This window comes from Atheta coriaria, unplaced genomic scaffold (genome assembly GCF_025399875.1).
Source record: "Atheta coriaria isolate IRGN ID8LTWV9N9 unplaced genomic scaffold, Caltech_Dcor_3.1 hic_scaffold_8_pilon, whole genome shotgun sequence".
In the NCBI taxonomy this organism is placed as follows: Eukaryota; Metazoa; Arthropoda; class Insecta; order Coleoptera; family Staphylinidae; genus Dalotia; species Dalotia coriaria.
This window is the reverse complement of record NW_027045450.1, coordinates 2,300,940-2,321,196: the sequence shown is the minus strand read 5'-3', so window position 1 is coordinate 2,321,196 and position 20,257 is coordinate 2,300,940. Positions and strand designations below refer to the sequence as shown.

At 39.7% G+C, this 20,257-nt stretch overlaps 4 protein-coding genes across 4 annotated transcripts; 2 read left to right on the top strand and 2 right to left on the bottom strand.

Annotated features, from left to right (window-relative positions):
- The first annotated feature begins 3,809 nt into the window (after positions 1–3,809).
- On the top strand, positions 3,810–5,622 carry JMJD6 (Bifunctional arginine demethylase and lysyl-hydroxylase PSR). The gene is made up of 5 exons (XM_065309131.1): positions 3,810–3,997; positions 4,080–4,438; positions 4,492–4,688; positions 4,747–5,302; positions 5,364–5,622. Exons 1-5 carry the CDS (start codon positions 3,928–3,930, stop codon positions 5,397–5,399), a joined length of 1,218 nt encoding a protein of 405 aa, XP_065165203.1. The 5' UTR covers positions 3,810–3,927; the 3' UTR covers positions 5,400–5,622.
- On the bottom strand, positions 5,494–9,541 carry LOC135796988 (congested-like trachea protein). Its single transcript, XM_065309132.1, has 4 exons — positions 9,143–9,541; positions 8,596–9,025; positions 5,937–6,113; positions 5,494–5,873 (listed from the first exon to the last, which is right to left on the bottom strand). The coding sequence occupies exons 1-4, from the start codon at positions 9,230–9,232 to the stop codon at positions 5,662–5,664; spliced, it is 909 nt and encodes a 302-aa protein (XP_065165204.1). The 5' UTR covers positions 9,233–9,541; the 3' UTR covers positions 5,494–5,661.
- On the top strand, positions 6,186–8,604 carry LOC135796985 (toll-like receptor 3). Its single transcript, XM_065309130.1, has 3 exons — positions 6,186–6,337; positions 6,411–6,566; positions 6,644–8,604. The coding sequence occupies exons 1-3, from the start codon at positions 6,293–6,295 to the stop codon at positions 8,453–8,455; spliced, it is 2,013 nt and encodes a 670-aa protein (XP_065165202.1). The 5' UTR covers positions 6,186–6,292; the 3' UTR covers positions 8,456–8,604.
- Positions 9,542–10,479: 938 nt separating the features above from the next.
- fs(1)M3 (female sterile (1) M3) lies at positions 10,480–17,986 on the bottom strand. The gene is made up of 21 exons (XM_065309129.1): positions 17,872–17,986; positions 17,702–17,819; positions 17,431–17,639; positions 17,063–17,280; positions 16,600–17,002; positions 15,811–16,543; positions 15,407–15,621; positions 14,902–15,295; positions 14,589–14,845; positions 14,249–14,496; positions 13,905–14,185; positions 13,663–13,844; positions 13,422–13,605; positions 13,060–13,370; positions 12,872–12,982; positions 12,379–12,805; positions 12,108–12,319; positions 11,873–12,053; positions 11,125–11,816; positions 10,856–11,060; positions 10,480–10,793 (listed from the first exon to the last, which is right to left on the bottom strand). Exons 1-21 carry the CDS (start codon positions 17,896–17,898, stop codon positions 10,573–10,575), a joined length of 5,829 nt encoding a protein of 1,942 aa, XP_065165201.1. The 5' UTR covers positions 17,899–17,986; the 3' UTR covers positions 10,480–10,572.
- Positions 17,987–20,257: the final 2,271 nt, after the last annotated feature.

Below are 20,257 nucleotides of genomic sequence, written 5' to 3'. Positions count from 1 at the left end.
TTTGTGCGTGCATCGCGTGATTCTCTACTACACACAAACCAGTCACCCGTAGGGTGTACAATGCGAATTTAATCCACATAACTGCATCGTATTGACATCTATCATGAAACTATAGACTTATAAACATGTATATATCAAACTAGAGCTGAGCTCATCCCGCGCGCGCATTTTTCAACTTAAGTAGAGTTACCAACACAACAATTAAATTACATGTACAATAAAAAACCCTCTACTATTTTATATTCATATTTATATTTACCGAACGAAATTTTTTAAATCAACTCAAGTTTTGTAAACGCATAGTGTTGTTAAATTTACATCTGTTTGTTCCCGTGTACGTAATTCGATAATAAAGCCAACGACGGCGTCGGTGCTGGAAAAACTAAAACCTAAAAAGGCCCACTACCCCTGCGCCGTTGACTTACGACGCGCTCTCACGTATGTTGTTTCGGCGCGACCCTCATTTGTAACTGCGGCCCGTGAGGCGGGGGCGGTTCGTTGACGTCGCGCTACAGTTCCGGGCCTCCGGGGCAATTTGATCGCGACCGTTTCGCATAAGCGGCGTTATCTCACGTTCGCCGTTTTAACCCGAACCGGAAGCCGTTCTAACCACTTTAACCCGCACGACACCTGTACGACTCACGCCCGCTGCGCGCGTAACACGTTTTTATTATTTTAAATATGAAATAACGCGTGCGGCGCGCTTTTAATGAAAATTTATAATCGGGGCCCCCGCGTGTGTATGGGGCACATACATGAGGGGTCGTAAAACAGCGCGTCGGCGAACTTTATCGATTCCAGCGCCGTGGTTGCAGTAGCGCTATTATTTTTCTTTTCAACATTTCAGGTGTGTTTGCAGCTTATTCGGCGTAATACACTTAATATTTTGCGCAATCGCGCATCCGTTGGCAAACGCAGCGTTTATCCGTGTGGGCTTTTAGTTTTCATGAATATTGTATAATATTTTTATTCGCGTTTGTTTGCATTTTGCTCGCAGCGCGCCACGGCTTTTTTTTGCTCTCATTCAGCGTGCGCAATAAGCTAAATGCGAATCTTGTTTAACCAGTGGACAGTGCGATTACAATTCACGGCGGCTCTGTTACGTTATCTCGGCTTTATTCACTGTTTTACTTGCTCTCGTTTTTCATACTTTATTTTTCAACACAGAAAAAACGTGTATTAATTTTACACTAATTGAAATTCATCAAAATCAGTGATTAATGATATAAATTACGCAGTGGATAAAAAATGTGTTAAATTTTAAACAAGTTTTTCATTGTTTAATTAAAATAAGAAGAAGTTCACGCTCGAAACGCAGCAAAAAAAAAAAACGTATTTTTCTTTTTTCATGTGCCTTTAGTGCTTGTTTACAACGAAATTTTTTACATCCCTTGTTCTCATGTTGGGCTGCAAGTGGCGCAGTGCGCACACCTTAAATTGACTCGGCGAGAAAAAAGAATCCGGAGACGGCGCGCGGCATACGCGATGAGAAAACTTTGTTATGCACTGTTATGATTGGCTAACATCATTCATAATGAAGCGGCGGCGGCGCGCACGCTGCTCGCGGCCACCAAACTTGTTTGCACAATGTTAATAATTAATCGAAGCATTATGGATCCTGCAAACAGAGCAACACACGCACCCAGCCCAACAAAAAACACCACCACCACCACCAGCACACACAGACCGGTCACGTCGGAGTTTTAAATAAGCTTTGGGGCCTTAAATTTTAATCATCGCATTTTCATCTACGTGTTTCACCCCTGCGGGCGTCGGTGGCTGTTGTTTTTGAGGCGCGCGCGCAATTGAAAAATTACTTTTTATTAAGCGTTCTCTTCAATTGTCTCGAAGAAAGAAAAACATAACAAAGTGGCTCCACTTGCGTAATGAAGTAATTTTCTGCGCGCGCTCCGCATCGTTAAACATGAAAGCGAAAACGAACGCGAAACGCCCACCGGGGGCGGCTGAGGGCTGATGGAATAAGTCGCGGGGGATGTATTTATGGAATTTCGAACCACACACAGCCAACAACCGACAACAACCTGCGTGAAGGCAGCTGGAATGTAAAAATCGCGCAGAATGCGGCGGCGAAATAAATATAATCGCAAATTGAATGCATGCGCTTGAGTTGTTTCATCTTCCCCACAAATAAAGTCAAAGAAATCTTTTTTTATCTTAAAACAAATGAAATTTTCAAAAATTACTTAAATAAACTCCATTGCTGCGGTAAAACAAGCAAAATAAAACGTGTACTTGTTAGTTCTTGTTACTTCTGAAACTTGAATCTGATTATAGGTTGGAAAGTTGAAAGTTTTAAGCAAAAGTTGACGATAAATTGAATAAATTGCTAGCTTTCCAATATGATACCCACTCGGAGTCTTCAACTGCGTTTACAAGTTGTTACAATCATTGTCGAGTTTTAAAAAGAGCGTCTGTTTATTGCGTCAGCAATAACTTGTTTGCAGCCGCTCGAGCACAACATTTGAAGAGGCAATTATCTAATTTCAGCCCCCGAGACACACAACACTCGACTCGACGCCAACTGTTTCGCCTCGCCTCCTCGACTCCTGGATGTCTTTCGGTGGCGTCTGGCTTGTTCATTTCACACTTCGTTTCATAACTCAGTGTTTTCCACAATCGTTAGAATAATTCGCTGCAAAACGCGCGCAAAAAACGCGAAACAATTTATCATTAAACAGATTTCGCTAAGTAGCTAATAAATGTTTCTTTGGGCATAAACTCAAGAAATATTCAATGCATTACAATGGTAAATACGTCAAATTAAAGAGAAATTAAATTCGCATCTTTTGTGTGTGGAGTTTTTAATGATTTTGTAATATTTTAGCGTGGAAAGCAAAAAATAAAATTTTTGAGTGTTGTTTTGAAAAGTTGTCTTTACAAGTGAATTTATTACCTATTTGTCGATAGGTGAAGTATGACGAAGCAGGCACCGGATACAAATATTGACGCGTTTAAAATTTAGCTGACAGCCGCGCGTAATTTATGAATAGTTGTTTAATTATGTAAAAGTCCTCGCTGAATAAAGCCGGCGACGATCAAACGCTATCTGCAGCATCATAAATTTCGTCGTTATCGAAATTGCCGCTCGGGCTCAGGTGTCACGCGCCGACCTTCCCCCCTCGCGTTCGAATGCCACCCCCAATGAGGTGAGGGTGCGGAAGGCGGAAATGTACCCCTTTTGCCGTCCTCGGAACACACTCTCGAGCGCTACCGTGTCGGCATAAATAGTGCCTGCAATCAATGACTTCAACATCTAGGAATTTCCACACGCCGAACGACCAAAGCCGCCCTCGACGCTCGCGAACAATGAAACGAAATCTATTTCGTTCGGCGCGCTCGCAACTTCAGCTCGCTTTGCGATTCGATAAAAATAATGAATTCGCGTACAATTACCCTTGAACTTATTTATAAACGACTCAATTGCGAATTGCTGCCGGAGACAAATTGCCATTCTGGCCCATAAAGCACTCGCGATAACGTTCAATCGGTCGAAACAAAAAATGCGCTATTTATTAGACAGAAGCAAATTCATTTTAAAGAACAAAACAACAAAACGAACGCTTTTAACAACGCAAACAGTTATTAATTTAAATTCACTCTTTGAGAATCAATTCACATACCCAAGGCCATAAACAACGAAATATCTAGCAGCACAAAAAAGAATACACACCTTCTTATCATTTCAACGTTCAAACATAAACAAATAGAATAAATAAATAAAATTTTGGTACCCACAACGCCATCTAGTGTGTAAACATCATACCTCAATAGAATTCTTATGGACTACGTGACTTACGCGACCTTCAAACCGTGTGTTTGATTCGTTGGTATGTGATGTGATGCTGGAAAAAGTTCCGAAATTAAGTTTTCATTCATAATTTGTTCATTTCAATTCGTTAATTTGTGATGGATGAGACGCACTTTAATCACAGAGCACGCAAACGCATCAAAGACGTGAAACGCAAAGCCAGACCAGGTAATAATTCATGTTTTTCTTAACTAACCTATAAGTAAATAGATTTTATATATTTACAACTAAATAAATGCATGATTTGTAGAGTTGAGCACTAAAGAATCGTGGGTACAACAAGCCTACGAGCAAAACTTTGCAAAATTCTGGGATTTTACCGATAATTGTGACCGAATTGTTGAGCATGAAGATGCACTTGAGGATTTCATTGAGAAGTACGAACAGAAGTACAAACCAGTTGTAATACTGGGATGTCAAGAGAAATGGTCTGCAAAGCAGAAGTGGACTCTCGAGAAGATATGCAAAAAGTATAGAAATCAAAAGTTTAAGTGTGGGGAGGACAATGAAGGGTATAGTGTTAAAATGAAAATCAAGTATTATATTAAGTACATGCTCAGCACCAAGGATGATAGTCCACTTTATATTTTTGATAGTAATTTTGGAGAGGTAAGATATTACTACCAAAAAACAGCATGGAATATTAATTCTCACATTTATAGCATCCGCGTCGTAAGAAGCTATTAGAGGGCTACGAAGTGCCGTTGTATTTTCGCGATGATTTATTCAAGTATTCCGGAGAGAGTCGCCGTCCTCCTTATAGATGGTTCGTGATGGGGCCTGCACGTTCCGGCACAGGGATTCATATAGATCCGTTAGGAACCAGCGCATGGAATGCGCTCATATCAGGGCATAAAAGGTATAAAACTTAAATTTTTCTAAGTTTTTTTAGATGAAAATTAACGTATTTTGTGTAGATGGTGTTTATTCCCAACACACACCCCTAAGGAACTCCTCAAAGTGACCGGTACACTTGGTGGTAAGCAACGTGATGAAGCCATCACTTGGTTCAATGTAATTTACCCACGCACGAAGCTGCCGAGTTGGCCAAGCGACTGCAAACCGATCGAAATCCTCCAAAATCCCGGTGAGACTGTTTTCGTCCCCGGTGGTTGGTGGCACGTGGTGTTAAACATGGACACCACAATCGCAGTCACGCAAAACTTCTGCAGTCGGGTGAATTTCCCGATTGTCTGGCATAAAACAGCACGTGGACGGCCAAAACTCTCACGCAAATGGCTGCGTACTCTGCAAGAAAAGGAACCAGCACTCGCCGCGATTGCTGAGCGTATCAACATTGAGAATCCGTCTGGGATGGCATCAGACAGTTCTAGTAACTCCAGTTCATCCAGTTCCAGCGATTCGGACAGCTCGAATTCAGATGAAGACAGCGGGCAAGAATCACTCACCGCTAAGAAGAAGCGTCGTAAGTCCGATTATGATTCGGCCAGGGCCAAGATTCTACGTCGAGATGTAAGTCTCCACCTTTAAACACATCTTTAAAATAAAAAATTTAATTTTGATTTGTTTGCAGAGTAATGATTCGGCGCTGTCTTGCCAGGGATCGTAAAACTCGTGATTTTTCTACGTGTCAATTTTTACTCACGCGAATCTTTTGTAACAGTGCCTGAATATTTCAAACTAGACAAGAAACAAACAACCAATCACACCAATCAAGTATTAATATTTATAAAATAACAAGTGGAAACTTATCTGTTGCGTGTGCCTTTGGTCTGATAACAATTTTATATATGAATTTATATGAAAACAGAATATACAAAATTGTCTTCCTACTTATTGTGCCTGCGTTTACTTTTTTATCATAATAGTTATCAAAGAACTTCGGCTTCAGGTACGCTTGGGTTTCCCTTAATCTTTAAAATGAGTTTTTTGCACAGCTCGAAGCCAGCGAAACAAGCGGCATTCGCCGGAAATGCACGTAATAAAACCGGGACGATTCCTTTGTACAGGGCTAGTGGACCTTCGGTTTTCATAAGATGTTTGAAAGCATCACGGACACCATTTGGATAAGTTCCTTCAGGAGCTGGAATATTTTTAGGCATTAATTACTGAAGGACACTTTTCTTCGGATTTCTTTGTATTTTACCTGTTTGTAAACGACTTTTTAACACGTCTGAAGGCATACCGATCAACCAATTGGAAATACCAGCCATGCCACCGGCGAATAACGTGCCGTGGAATGTGATGTCCTTTTTCCCATTATCGGTTAAATAATCTTTGATCGCTTCGTATGTGAGGAAGTACAGTCCGCTAGCGGGAACATCTGAATTTGAAAAAAAAAACGTGTAATCATTCATCCAACAAGAGAGGAAGTGAAATTGTGGGCGGTTGCTTCCTGCATAATCTCTGCGTACGTTTCACTTGAAATTCAAACTGCAACGCAATCTAGTTTCTAGTTTCATTTACAATTATGTGCTCCACGTAAACTATTTAATAACAATCATGTTAAGAGTTTTTATAATATTAGTGGCTTTGCACCAAGCTCAGGTATGTTTAAACCCAGAAAAACGTAATAAATAAATTATAATCAAGAAGATTTATGAGTTGACATCATTTTTAGGTGTTTGCTTACTGGGACAAAGAAGTAAAATGTCCAGAAGCATGCAAATGTCGCTTGGAACACGCCAGCGAGTCACCAATTCATCGTTTTATGCCCAAAGACGAAGAAATCGACAAGCCTGACGTCCCGGAAGCTATTGTACTCGAAAATAACGATGTAAGTATGTAAAATACTATTTTCAATGATAAAATCACAAAGTTACCATCAAAAAACACAAATAATCGATTTTTCAGGTGTTTTACGATTCGGACGACTTAATTTTCCATGAAACTTCATTCATTCGCACTGCAACATGCATAATACAATCAGAAATGACCATAAACAAACTCCTAGATGATCTACCACAAGAAATATCCTCACTAATATTAATCCAAGCCACAAATGCCGGCAACAAAACACTTAGATTCAGTGATTTCATCAACTTCGAAGAATTGAACATCCTGGAGATACAAAGTGCTCAACCATGGAATAAACCATCAAATCAACAAGATTCTATTCATTTTATACTGGATATAGATGTCCCACTGCCAAAGTTAAAGTATTTGAATCTTGAACGTGTGATTTTGAGCAATTCACAGGAGAGATTGACACAATTCGAGAATGAAATCTTAGTTTTCGAACATGTGCAGAGAAGTGGTGATGGACATTCACTTACGTTCTTAGAAAAACGCACCGGGGAAATATTACCCTATCAAACCTACAAAGAAAACTTAAAAGGTGAAGATGGGCCACTTTTCATGGGATTTAACGATTTGAATCTACTGAGATTGTACGACTGTGAAATCCATCACATACATCGTGAAATGTTCGAAGGTCTGTCCAGTTTAAACTATTTGATTCTCGAGAAGAATAAACTACAGTTCATATCGGAATTCTGCTTCTACGGTGCGCCGAATTTGAAACTTTTGTCTTTGGCATGGAATAATCTCTTGAACATCGAAATACGAGATCTTGCAGGACTGCTAGAGTTGGAATACTTAGATTTATCACATAATAACTTCACTCAACTGTCGGAATTATCACTGCCGCCATTTCCAAAGCTGAAATTATGTAATTTCGCTAACAATCCAATTACGGACATATTTCCGAATACTTTTGAAGTGATGAATACAACTTATGCATTGGTTGTTGGTGGATTAGAACAACCTATGACTCTACAATCGAATTCTTTCTTAGGACTGAATTTGTTAATGAGTCTTAAATTGTATTATTTAAACATACCACTGTTTGAGAGGGAAATTTTACGTGGTATGCCAAACTTACAAGTGTTGGTAATGACTGGAAACATTCCAGAGATACAATACGATGCGTTTTTGGAAGTTATCAACTTGGATACGTTGATTCTAAGCACTTGCAACCTTAGTAAACTATCAGTCGACGCTTTTATAGGTCTAGAAAAACTTAGAGTGCTGGATTTATCAAAGAATAATCTGGATATACTTCCACCAGGATTATTCGATGTGTTAACAGGTTTACATGAGCTGTACCTGCATGATAATCACTTCCAAACTTTACCACAGCATATTTTCACGCATCTACCAGCTAGGATGATTCGTCTGACAGGTAATCTTTGGCACTGTTCATGTGCGATGAGCGATTGGAAACCGATGATTGTCAACCGCATCAAACAGAAAACAATCAAAATCTGTGATAGCACAGGCGACAAAGGCTTGAGTTGTCCGCAAGATGATAAAATTTACTATAAATATGTATTTGACAATGCAGTAGCGCCGAAATGTTTAACTCCGAAGAAGTTTCTGAACTGGAATGTTTTTCATGTCATGCGGAGGCAATTTCGATGCGTAGAGTTTAAACCACGGATGAAAAAACGCATGAGGAAGCGTTTGCATCTTATTAATCGGAATATAACTAGTAGTCGTGAAGTAGAAGTTGAGAATGAGTTGACAACTCATGTTTACGACTTGGAAGATGATAAACTAAAGCGTAAAATGGAACGCGAGATGAAAATCAAGAAACATCAAGAAATGTTGATACAGAATAACATTGTTGAAGATAACAATGAAGAAAATAATAATATTATGTAAAGATACGTGGAATATCTTCATAAATATCAAAATTGGTAACATAAAATACCAATTTTTACTTTAGCATTAATAATTATTGGAATATTTGCGTTTTCATTCCAAATATTTGTATTTTTTACCTGAATAAACTTCTAACTCACCTCTAAGAAGTGTTGCCCCTGATCCTCGATAGATACTCCTCATTCCACCCTCTTTGTACAGTTTTTTGACCACATCTACAGGTCCATCATACTTTTTCACCTTTGCATCATGCTGGATTTGCAAAAGGCACTTAATACGTTCACCTGGCGCCATAATTAATGTTGTGAAGATACCAGAGAATGCTCCAGCCGCAAAATAGTCCATGTAGGTGAATTTTGTGGGATCTGCTGGACCTAGAATCTGTTTACCTACTTTGAAACCCATGAAAGAGATGGCAAAAATCGGCGCTACGCCAGCTAAAGGTGCACCCATTCCTTTGTACAATCCTCGAGGACCTTCCTTGGTAATTGTCTTCTTTACACAGTCCACCATCCCTGTATAGAGGGGTGGTTGGCCTGGGGCAGGAATTGGCATGGTTTGTAATCTGACCTAAAAGAAATCAAGTTTTATGATAAATCTGGTAACTAAAGTGAAAGTTTATTGATATAGACTCAAAATATGGGAGTTTATAGAGGTTTTTGGCAGGAATATTGTAATGATACTTACCTTAAGGGTATCAAATGGATGTCCTACGATAACGGTGCATATTCCACCGAAACCTCCGCAGAGGAAATACTCAAGTGGTCCGTCCGCCATGGTTCTCTCCTGGGCACTGATTTACACACGTTGGTGACTAGACGGCGACTAGCATTCACTAGGACAACTTTCGTTATAAACTATGACGTTGAGCATCAACTTTTATAAAACTGGTTGAACTTTGATCGCGTCATTAGCGATGTCTGAAGGCGGAGCAGAAACACTTAAAGATAGCAAATGAAACGCGTGTAATTGACACTCACAATTGTTTGTTTACTAACTTAATCTCTAGTTAATTAATGATAAGCGTATCGCGTGTCCCTGCGGATTGCAGGAAGCAGGAACCAGCTGTTTTGGATTTTCCTGCCGCAGTAGAGCAACCGACTATAGTCGAAGGTTAGCGATTATGTGAATTTTACAGGGCACTGTAATTTTCACAAATGACCGTTTTTTAACGGTTTTTCGCGCATTTTCACTTTGTCATTCATCATGAGCGTTTGTACATCGATTAGCAGGAAGTTAAGCTTTTAGTTAGTGCAAATTAGCTGTGATTCTTCGGGAGGTATGTCAATATTGAAAGATTTATAATATTTGTACAAGAAGTAAATGCAAAAAGGAATTACATTTTGTTTTTTGTTTTATAACCTGATTATCTGAAAATCAAGCTAACTGCGATCAAGTAGCATTGTACTTATCGGCGCTTATTTGTAGTCATTGAAGTGTTTTATATCATCGTACAAACTTCTTTTAATAAGATATTATACATAAGAAGTGATTTTCAACAAATCACACCGAATTGTGTGCGTTTTGTACATATTTCTTCGAGTTTTCATAAGTTTATAGCTGTTTTTGAACGACGCGCCATTAAACACAGCCACAATATTTAACTACAGTGTTTGTTGGCATTTGTCACTAGTTCTGTGCGTTTACAAGGACATTTTTGTTTGTTTACGATTTAAATGGGTAGTATCTTCAAGAATAAGTCCCGTATTTGAATGAAGATGTCGCTAGGATGTCCTCATTTCTAATTTTATTCTTCACAGTTTGTGTGCGGAGAAAGTTTGTTTGTTGCCGTGAACGTGTTTGTGTATCAGTGAGTTTACCTGCAATTCAATGCCAACCAGCGTGTGCGTGTGAATCCACGCGGTTTCGTGCAGAAGATAAAGTTGTTTACACTACAGTTGACAATATCTACTGATACACAGATAAAATCACTTCTTACATTCTTCGTGTGTTGCTTTTTACAATTTTATTGCATTTATTATATTAAAATGCAAAGAAACAAAACTTAAAATGAAATGCAATGATTCTTTCATTGTCCTTCTTTATTATAAACACTTCACATCAATACTATAATGCGTATAACAATTAACAAACATTAAATAAACACTTATCAACAACTAAACACCTTGTTTAACAATCGTCAGCAGTGTACTTGTTGTACTAGAAGACGGCGCGAATAAATACTGCTTCTTGGCGATTTCCAAAGGCACAAGGGCGGTTAAACCCATTAACTGCCCTTCGGATTCCGTCTTCCAACCAATAAGATAGTGATAGGAATAGATATAAAAGTGTCCTTTATCTGTGACTGCAGTTAAATACGCATCACTTCTACCAAAATCTTTATAAACAAAAATATTCCACCATTAAACAAAAAGACATAATTTTTAATTAAAAACATACCTCCAGTATAAAATACTGATACACTCGTCACAGGCAACTCATGAAGAATCGTCTCATGGAAATAATACGTCTGATAGAAAGGATTATACTTTAAAACCTGCAGAGGACTGTTTTTCTGCGCTAGGATAATTAAACTATCAGCGCCTAACACTACTGACGTCGCAGATGTACAACCTGTTGTTGGGACCAGTCTTAATAATTGGAACTAGAAGAAAAACATCAAATTTTAATAAAAATCGCAGTTAAAACGCAAAAATTTAAAATATTACCATTTTGGTTTCACGATTAAATCTATAGATGTCCGTTGTAAGTGTTTCATAGAACAACCCACTGCCAACATTACCAATGACCAAATTAACCCCCTGAGCAGTATGGAAGACGTGCAACGTCGATGCGCCATTGGTACGCAGCTTATGAACATGTTCAACTTGTGTTTTATCCTGCGAAAGACGCAGCACCATCGAGTCTAGTTCAGTGGTATCATGACTACTATCATACAACTTCGCCAATATCACATAAACATGTCCATCCAACGCGAAGAACTTCACATCTGAGATATATCCAGTGATATGTTCAGGGAAATTATATTTTTTTCCTTCCCCAGCGAAAGTGTACCAATTTACGGATGTATACTCCTGAGATGAATTGGAACTGCATAATTTACTTCGACTTTTTGTGTTGGTGATTACATCAATGATCACCTCACGATCTTCATATGAATATATTCTTTGATCGTATTTATTCTCAAAGAAACCATGTGTTTTTCCTGGATGTATACTGACTGTCCTTTGATTAGGACATGTGCAATCATTTGGTAAGCCACAAGTTGGACCTGGTTCACTCGTGTGAATGTGCATCAAGACGCCATCTTTTTTCTCGATGATTTGGGCATCGTGAGTATTCTCCAGTTGGATTTGAAGATCATCCGATCGTTCAAGATATAAATATTCATGTGGTAATCCTAAAAATGTAAAATTAATTAATATTTATTTAGGAGAGAAGAAAATATGGTGTTACTTTTGATAACATCGGTGTTTTCTGTAACTAATCCTTCAATTTGGCGGAGTGCATCGTTTATTACTTCGATGCGCACGCGATGATTATCAGAGCGCAGTATTTCACGAATGTGCTCAAATGGAACGCCGTTAATGCTCTCGGCGCGAATGTCTCCGGTTATTTGCGAAGGCGCCAAAAGATTCTACAAATCATGAATACAACAAACAATAAATCACAAAAAATAATATAAACTTACAATATTTCCGTTAATTCTCGCTTCTTTCTGAAGAAGAATTGAATTTTGGTACAAATCACTAACTGGTAACCCATTTAGGACTTCAATAATGGCGTCACCTTGAACTTCTAAACCCTGCGTGAACTTTTTCGGCTCTTTTATAACCTGCAGACCATCATCGAAGACGACATCATCAAGATTAATATCATTTACGTTCGGGATTGTGGTTTTCCCTACAAAAAAATCAAAAAATAAAAAATCGAAGAGTTTTATTACTGGAAATGAAAATTACCATTGAGCTGTAACGCATCAAAGTAGTAATTTGCGGTTGTGGTTTGATCGTGACCCGCATCCAGTAGCAGCCTATCATCGAGGAACTTGCTAAAGTTAACATTGTTCACCATGTTGATGTTCAACGTGTTCCGAATGGTCAAATCATCGAAGGTAGCCTTCGGAATGGGCCTTAAACTATCCAGAGAGACTAAATTATCAGGCAGGACACCGGAGGCAACAGGTGTTGTGAAACGATCGGTTTGTACCCCGCCGAAAAAGGTTTTCCTTCCGCGAATGCCACCATTGAGATTTACCCCCGTGGCATCCAAAATACTTTCATTTAAATCGGTTATATTAATATCATTTACTTTGGGAATGAGCGTGTTACCCTCGACACCCATCGCCGCTACATTTAGTTGAACAAACTCTTTCACACCAGTGACGACCTGCATTATACCACACCGAGGGATTATCAATCATATAGTGCAATGGATGAGATTCTCATTAATTACCTGATCAGTTGCATTGTGCGTCAGCGCGTCGCTCACGATCCGATGCAAATCAATGCCATTTATCTGCTTGCTATTGAATACGGCGTCGGCGTACGCATGATGCAAGCTTGTCTGTGTGTGCGCATAAAATGAACATGTGTAATTAATCGCATTTCACCACTATTGCGAATAGTGTGCGTGATATTTACCGGAGCCAGAATGATGTTGTCCTTCTTTGTGTGCACTGCGTTGTGCAGCAAACGTGCGAGTGGATTTTCGGCGTCCGTCAGGGTGAGATTGTCGACTACAACCGCGCGCCAAGCTCGCTTTGGTATGTGATGAATGTTTGCAATGGCAGCGTGCACATCACAGCGCGAAATGTTGGCGTAGAGTGAGCGCTTAAAGCGTGGCTTTGTTAAACGCAAACCGTGCTTTACTTCCAGCACCTGGAGGTGTTGCGCGTTGGTGTTGATCAGGTACGTTGTGCGGATGTTATTGATTTGCGGTGTGAACATATTCGCTAAAAAAATCAAAAATTAAACAAAATTATTTTTTTATATTTTTGACTTACGAGTATGAAGATATTTAAATGTATGCTTTGCGGTAACATTTTGAGGCCACACACGATAATAGAGTTGTTCAAGAAGCTCCTGAAGATTAATATCGTTCATTTGACCAACGATGAGCTCCTTTACATGCACTTTTCCATCAAAGAATAATTTATTAGTGAGTGGCTCGCCTTCATTTCCACCCATCTGAAAATTTAATTTTTATTTCTTTTTCTGCTTATATTTTGCACTGTACTAATTTACCTTTGCGATGATTGCAGGCATATTCACGGTATTAATATAAATGACGTGATCCACTTTGCTAATAGAAGCGTTGCCAGTGATTTCCAGCTTATTCAACGTCTCCAACAGATGCAGTTGATTCAACTCGACGAGGTACTCGTTAAATAATTTGTTATTAATTTTCGCCGCAAAGAGATGAGTAGCTGGAACACATCGACAGTTTTAATTCGCGTTTGTTTCACATTCGATATGATGCAAATTACCGGTTAGATTATCAAAGTCGACGTTGGCCAGCTCGGCCGATTGATCGATGAAAACAGCGCGTGACCGCAACTCCTGCAGATCGATACCATGCAATTGTTGCATCGTCAAATTATTGACGTTTACGCTCTGCACCGTTAGATTGCGAATGATTTTGCTACCGATGATATTACTCGCTGATTGTGTGAGTAACTCACTAGTTTTAACATCGTTCAATTGATCCGCTTTCAAATTCTCCACGCTCATGCTACCCGCAAATTTTTTCCTGCCTCTCAACGTATACCTACATAAAATAAAATTTTACAATGCGATTGTCCGTAATGAATTGCTGCTTGTGATAACGTACGTGCCATTTAATCTAACTGCGTCGGCGTTCAGTTTCTGTAAATCTGGTTGATGCTGTTTCGCCCCGTCGACGATAACGCTGCCAATGATGGTGACGTTTTCGAACACGTATGTTGTGTGTTTTGTACCCGGTGGACTGGTGGTGATACCATTGGCCATGTAATCATCGATGGGGATGTCGTTCAAGAGCTTGGTGTTCAAATGCGGGGTGGAAATGCCGCGCTGCGCCTCGAAATGCACCGGTATCTCCTAAGAGTGTGAGTAAAAGCCATGCGTATGCATTTTCATTAGCCTCGCGGCGGGGACATTGATAATAAAATTCTATTGCTGCGCCGTTATACCTGATTTGTAGTTTTCAGCCAGTAGTCGTCGAAGCTCGCCTGATTAAACTCGTTGCCGTTAATGAACAGCCTCGCCGCCTGGGTCATCTGCACGTTCGCCAGGCGCAGATCGCCGTTGATGCGCACTTTGTTATTATAAATTTGTAATAAATCGCGTTCGTGCGTGCCTACTATGTGATTCTGTTTGTAGAACTCGTCCACCGAGCCGTTGATCGCCAAATTACCGGTGATATGCATCGTTTTCAGCGTGACCGGACCTATTGCCCACCAATCATCAATAATTGGATTAAAAACATAGTTGCATTTATCTTACCGGCTATCAATGTATTTGCACCAGTGGAAACTGTGGCAACGTCATGCTGAAAGTCCAAATTGTTGATTTTTTTCACTCGGATGTTGGGAGCATGAACAGTGCGAAATTCTACAATGGAATCGACATTCTGCGTGGTAGTGGCCGTCAGCAAATCTTCGACGCGCACGCCTCCGATGAATTCCGGCGCTAGAAATTGCGTTTTCACGTTGTTGAGCGTCACATCCCCGCGAATTGTCTGCGCGCCACCGATGCGGAACACATCTGCGGAAAAGTTGCGCCAGTCGACGTCGTTAATCGTCTCCACTACCAAATTCTTGACCGTCACTAAAGGCTGGAATTCGTATGGCAGCGCCTTGGGGTCGCCGAATAGCTTGATGGTTTCCGATGTGTTTTTCTAAACAAACAAAAAAATATATAAAAGCAATAGCGCTGCGAGTATATCGTGGAACATTTGACGCTATAACGATTATGATCGCGCGTAAAATACATCAACTCGTTTTCGTACCCCGTTTAGAGCGGTGGCATGGACGTCGGCGGCGTGAACGTTATTGAAACTTTTATTCCCCGTTATGCGGGCCGGTGCGCGCCGCAGATAAAGCGATCGCATGTCGACGTCGTTAATTTGGGGTGCGAATATGTTGAAGGCTTTTAGGGAGGCGACGCGCATAACTCCCGTCAGCGTTTGATTCCCATCGGGGACACCAGCCGTGGACAGCGTATCTGTAAAGTGTAATACGAATATATACGCTCGTACATTATCAATAATCACTTTTTATTGTTGGCATTTGTGAGGTGGAATTGCGCCACCATGCAAATTGACGGCATAACTCACATTTGAAACAATAAAAAGTTACGAGTGGATATCAGCGTAATGGTCGCACGTGGCAATGATTAAAAAGAATTAAATACCTTTGAATAGACCATTGTCGTTGTGGACTTCCAGATCGGATACCTTCAAGCTGTTGATGTACATTGGAGTTGTGATTATTTGATTACCAGAAGTGGATAACCATCTTTCCGGCTCCCAGTTAATACCGTTGAGTTTCTTGGTACGTATACTCGAAGCCTTTAATTTTTCTGCATTCAACGACCCTTGGATCAAGACTTTTCCATCAACAATCACGTCATGGTTTGCAAGAGCTTCAGATAGCAAAGGTTTTAAATTCTGTGTCTTCACTTCAAGTTGTTTAAGTTGTTCTAAGACTTTATTAGTTTCTTCTTCAAGATCATCTAATGAAGAAAACTCCTCAGGAGTATTTTGTCTTAAAGCCGCCTCTGGACCAGGAGTAAACTCTTCAGCTTCCTTTGGTGATTGGATTATCTTCTCATGGGTTTTAGAAGGACTAGGTTTGATCAATTCATCAAGTTTGGAGTTATTAATGAAGTCATCCAACTTGTTCATACAGTCTTCAAGACCATCACTTTGATGCACACTGCTTACTATATCTATTTTCGTGTGGGTCATTGGAATCAACATAAAATTCAATTCGTGATCATCTGTCAACCCTAGGAGTAAAACCACTTTTTCACCAAAAAACTGAGTAATATGCATGTTTAAAACTTTTGTGAAGCTTGGAACCAACTGATGCGTCTTCAAATGTTGGATGGTATCCACCATCAGAGTAAACACCATTAAATTATCCTAAATTTCAACAAAAATATTAAAAAAGAGTTTTTTAAAAAGAGATTATAAAATACTTTGGTAACTGTAGCGATCAAAGGAATCTCTTCTTGTATTGAAAGAAAAACTTGTTGGACATTTGGTTGGACTTCAAATTGATGCAGAAGAATAAATTCATTGTGGTACCATCGATATAGAGTGCTAGTAGGAGCATCGTTGAAGACCACAAGAAACGTATGGTTAGCATGGTTGAAAGTAAGAAGATGCGTCGATCTGATATCGTCCAAGATTTGGATTTTGCTCAATTTATCGGCATCAAACTCATACACATACGAATTCGATGATTCTAACTCATTGTGTCTTAAGACGATGAGGATTTCTGAATCAGAATCGAAATTTGGAAACGAGCTCAGCCCAATTGCACCATCAACATAGATTTTTTCTATGTCATCAAAATGACTTTTTTCCCATTTGTAAACACTAAAAATTTTGATTAAAAATTGATTTTTTTTAAATTAAAATTAAAAAAATTATGCTTACACAACTGGGGCCATTGAAACACCTAGTACACTAGAAATGACAAGATATAATGAACCATGGCTAACGAAAAACGTCGCATCAGTTAATTGATTGATCGTCTTGATTGTCTGCACCGGCGTCCGAGGCTCAAGCGAATCGTTGCTAAAGCGATAAACATGCGAGACTGTATCGTGCACGAAGCACACGAACATAAACCCGACTCCATCGTGGTCAGTCGTCTGAAAATGCAACAAAAGAACATCATCACATCCAGTAGCCAAAAAGTTCCAGCTTGTGATTGAGTAATACATGCGCGAATGACTCACGTGCCGCGCTCGAGAATTGAATCACGAGTCTAACGGTGCGGCATGATTCACGTACGTACGTACCTTGATGAAGGCAATTTCATCGCGCATTTCAGGGAACGTCTTCAGCGACGTCAGGATGTACTTGTTGTCTTCGGGCGCAACGTAATACAACTCGCCATCGGAGAGGAGATAATTGCGGCCGAAGAGGTCGAACGTGTGCGCCTCGGTGGTGTTCTCGAAGGTGACGAGGTGCGACTCGCCGAAGTCGATTTGACTCTGCTGATGCACATCTAAAGAGATCAAATCAATTTCACACATTTTCTACAAAATTGCGACGAAAGTGTTACGAGACCTTTGGAGCGTTTTATTCGTGCAAACTCCTCGTTTACGTAGCGCATTCGATCAGCGAGATAATTCCGAAGCGACAATTGCACATTTCCAAACACGTGGTCTTGGTTAAAATATAAATACTAAAATATTTTAAATTAAAACTTAAAGTTAAGTGGATTTAACATAACTTACCAATATTAAAATTGTAAAACACCGCATGATTAATTAGTTTGCATTTGAATGAATGTGAATTGACTTAAGTAACACTTAACACTTAAGTTACTGGGTATTCACGCTGCGGAAGTGCGCACACGACTGAAATTATTCGCGGATATGAACAAATTCAGATGGTCAAGGACATGATATCGAAAAACCAGATTGGACCATGGTCAAAATATGGACATTTACTATGAACTGAAAAAGAGGGACTTCTTTATTCCCATCATCAACGCATTTACATCTATTTGCATACGGCGATCGTAGGGTCATTTATTAACGCGACCCTTTCGCGGACGCTTAAACGCGTGTCATTGAAAGATTACCCCACGTCATTCGCATCGTATACTTCCCGCATTACGACACGTTTTCCTCACTCCTCATTCCCGAATGGTCAGTCAGTCAGCCCTGTTTTTCTCCCGGAAACTATTCCATTAATTTTAATCAAGCCTCGTCCACATTGATTTAAATGCTGATGACGAATCCGAAATAAACCAACATGTCACGCATCACGATCGAAAATAAAATGTGCATTTCTATTTTCTATTAATGAGATGGCACTCCGAAATGGCTGGGACATTTTAATCTTTACGAGTTCAATCCCGGACAAAGGAGATTGTTTCGTTTATTATTTATACGACTCTCGGCGAAATGGCCAGGTTTTATGCGGTGGACTGCAGCCGAGAGCCTAGTAAATCAACTTTCGCTATTAAAAATGTAATTACTAGTTTTATTGGTCCATACAAATTGGGCATCAAAATGCATATGTAACTACAATGTCACTGGCTGTGTGCGCTTGTTAACAATTGCAACAAAGCAACTATTTATTGTTATTGACGTAATGTGCGCGTCGAGCGCACTTGAGAGAGAGTTCATGTCAAATGCGAACGCAATAAATTTTACTCCGGATGTAGCACGTCAGCACTTCAACGTTTCGCATTACAAACTCACAAAAATAAGCAGAAAAAGATTCTCACAATGGAGCAGAACATAACCTAAATTTTTAACTGGTACATAACCTATAAAAACTTGATTATGGTTGAAATTGCAAAAGTTTTAAAGAAAGGAATGTAAATGTGTTTCAATTAAATGCTGCCCGGTCGATCATAAAGTGGAATGTTCGAATCAGCGAGATTGGATTGCGGGGTGCGTTGTTATCTTCACGTACAGGGAAAGTTTAATTGCTGAGTTAACTACCGCGCGCGCGCGCACAGCGTGTCCATTACTAGTGTTTAATGATGAGATGTATGTTCGGATCAGCGTTGCTCCGGCACTCGGATTAATTATATATCGATACACACGGGGTGGCATACTCGTAAACCCAATGTCCGAGAATTATTCGCTTTACAACCCGAATAGATACGCAGTTAATATAAAAATAATTTATTTTTATTCTCAAGAAAGAAAATATTCTATGCACAGATGCGTTTTATATTCGCACGTTCATAAAATTATATATTGACTATAAAAGATTATTTTCGATTTCGATTTTGGCGATTTGAATTGCTTAGATTATCTCTCCACCCTCTCGCGTGTTTCTATTTACAGTAAAAATTTAAATCCCCGGACGTAAAACGCACACCGTATGTCACTCCATCGCAAGACACAAAGAAATTCGTCAAATGCCGCACGTAATAAAACACAAAAATACTTTCTGTGAGGCGAAGGGAGATTTGTGATTCCTCGCCTCGAGGAAGAAATTGGTTTGTATTTAAATGATTCCCGGCGACAAAGGCGGTGATTTGTTTAAAGACCAATCAGGGGTAACATGTCTTTACGGGTCTTCTATGGTCGCACTATAGCAAACTGCGAATTAGACGAAATGGGCCTGGATGCCATAGTGGCACCGTAATCGTTTTAAGTCATTTATAGTCGCGGGCGCGTTCATCCCTTGTCGATGGGTGGGAGAGGGATACCCAGGGATATTCCAACCTGTCGTAAAGTGGAGTGATCTGTGGACCGAAACAATGCTTAACGTGACATTATTGTTATGACTCTCGCAAGCTCAGGGGTGCCGCAATTCCCTTTGTGTGCCACCGAATAAAAATAAATTAACAAAACGATCCTCACCAAAAAAAAATTCTAGATTAGATTTTGACCATTTTAACAATAATTAAATGATATCTTACCAAAACATGCAGAATGCAATATTAAAAAATGTATGAGAGGAAAAAAATTTTAAAATATTTATTTACGGCCATTATTTTTTATTGCCCGGACGAATGACCAGCTTTGTGAGGTATGGAGCGTGGACGTAGGCCGTTTGGACGGATTAAAAACATTAAGCCCCAGCATGCGAGCGGATTTTCCCTTTCAAATGCGTTTTGCTCCTCGCTTCAGGAAATGAAAGATACTCGCAAAA